The sequence below is a fragment of the Eleutherodactylus coqui genome, chromosome 1 (assembly GCF_035609145.1).
Source record: "Eleutherodactylus coqui strain aEleCoq1 chromosome 1, aEleCoq1.hap1, whole genome shotgun sequence".
Classification (NCBI taxonomy): Eukaryota; Metazoa; Chordata; class Amphibia; order Anura; family Eleutherodactylidae; genus Eleutherodactylus; species Eleutherodactylus coqui.
The window spans coordinates 443510513-443512539 of record NC_089837.1 but is presented as its reverse complement, the minus strand read 5'-3'; the positions used below and the strand labels follow the sequence as shown (position 1 = coordinate 443512539).

Genomic DNA, 2027 nt, shown 5'->3' with positions numbered 1-2027 from the left:
GCATGCATTATACAAAGGCTGGAGGTCAGATCATACATTTATTGGCTATGGAGCACCCATTGCAATGTTAAGGTGGTCATACACAATAAGGACCTTTCACATGGGATGGAATAGGCAACACAACGCCATGCGCAGGAAATTCTGCACCAAAATTATGTGGAATTGAAAATGGGATAGAATTGCATTAAGATCTGCAGTTAGATCTGCAGAGTTTGGTGGAGCATTCTGCAGCTGCGGATTCGGCTGCGTCATGCGGCATAATTGCATCCGGTGTGATAAGTCCTTTAGATGGGAGGAAGTTAATGGTTGAACAATCATTGAATGATAGTCTTTTTCTGAATGCTAATTTCGCCACAGTTTAGTACACGTTGACCGTCACAGTTGTTCAAAGTGACCATACATATTCAGTGCAACAAGGCGATGGACAGAAGATCTTCTGTAAAAACTAAAGATATTTCGTTCAACTATTGGACTAAAATTTCATGCATGGCTGATTTCTTTCCAGATGATGATGGTCTGTTTGGGTTGAACTTTGCCATTTTTATCAACTTTAGTCTAATGTCCATTGGCGTTTTTAGATGTGCAATATAAAGTATAGAATTAGCATTTCTCGCATCTCAGTTTTATATATAAAAATTTGCAGCATTTACCTATCACTGAATTATTATGCCCAACATAGTGGAAGGTGCACGTACCAAGGGCAGCTCTGGCAACAAAGTGGAAGGTGCACGTACCAAGGGCAGCTCCGGCAACATAGTGGAAGGTGCACGTACCAAGGGCAGCTCCGGCAACATAGTGGAAGGTGCACGTACCAAGGGCAGCTCCGGCAACATAATGGAAGGTGCACGTTCCAAGGGCAGCTCCGGCAACATAGTGGAAGGTACACGTACCAAGGGCAGCTCCAGCAACATAGTGGAAGGTGCACGTACCAAGGGCAGCTCCGGCAACATAGTGGAAGGTGCACGTTCCAAGGGCAGCTCCGGCAACATAGTGGAAGGTGCACGTACCAAGGGCAGCTCCGGCAACATAGTGGAAGGTGCACGTACCAAGGGCAGCTCCGGCAACATAGTGGAAGGTGCACGTACCAAGGGCAGCTCCGGCAACATAGTGGAAGGTGCACGTACCAAGGGCAGCTCCGGCAACATAGTGGAAGGTGCACGTACCAAGGGCAGCTCCAGCAACATAGTGGAAGGTACACGTACCAAGGGCAGCTCCGGCAACATGGTGGAAGGTGCACGTACCAAGGGCAGCTCCGGCAACATAGTGGAAGGTGCACGTACCAAGGGCAGCTCCGGCAACATAGTGGAAGGTGCACGTACCAAGGGCAGCTCCGGCAACATATTGGAAGGTGCACGTACCAAGGGCAGCTCTGGCAACATAGTGGAAGGTGCACTACCAAGGGCAGCTCCGGCAACATAATGGAAGGCGCACGTACCAAGGCCAGCTCCGGCAACATAGTGGAAGGTGCACGTACCAAGGGCAGCTCCGACAACATAGTGGAAGGTGCACGTACCAAGGGAAGCTTCGGCAACATATTGGAAGGTGCACGTACCAAGGGCAGCTCCGGCAACATATTGGAAGGCGCACGTACCAAGGCCAGCTCCGGCAACATAGTGGAAGGTGCACGTACCAAGGGCAGCTCCGGCAACATAGTGGAAGGTGCACGTACCAAGGGCAGCTCCGGCAACATAGTAGAAGGCGCACGTACCAAGGCCAGCTCCGGCAACATAGTGGAAAGTGCACGTACCAAGGGCAGCTCCGGTAACATAGTGGAAGGTGCACGTACCAAGGGCAGCTCCGGCAACAGAACTCCTTACTGCTCTCTGACACACTCACTAATACTTGGTGGGGAAACTAACCCCCTAATATAGTTTTGTCACAAGTTCACATCCCAGAACACAAGATTTCCTCAATAACTCATATAAGGTTGAAAACAAAACTTTTATTATATCATCCTTAAAAACATCCTTATAAAAGCAGATGGAAAAAAGGGGAGCAGTGTACATGTTTCAAGCCTCACGAATTGG

At 49.2% G+C, this 2027-nt stretch overlaps 1 protein-coding gene across 1 annotated transcript; it reads left to right on the top strand.

Moving 5' to 3' along the window:
• Positions 1 to 666: 666 nt before the first annotated feature.
• Positions 667 to 1419, top strand: LOC136605689 (sericin 1-like). Its single transcript, XM_066588979.1, has one exon. The coding sequence runs from the start codon at positions 667 to 669 to the stop codon at positions 1417 to 1419; it is 753 nt and encodes a 250-aa protein (XP_066445076.1).
• Positions 1420 to 2027: the final 608 nt, after the last annotated feature.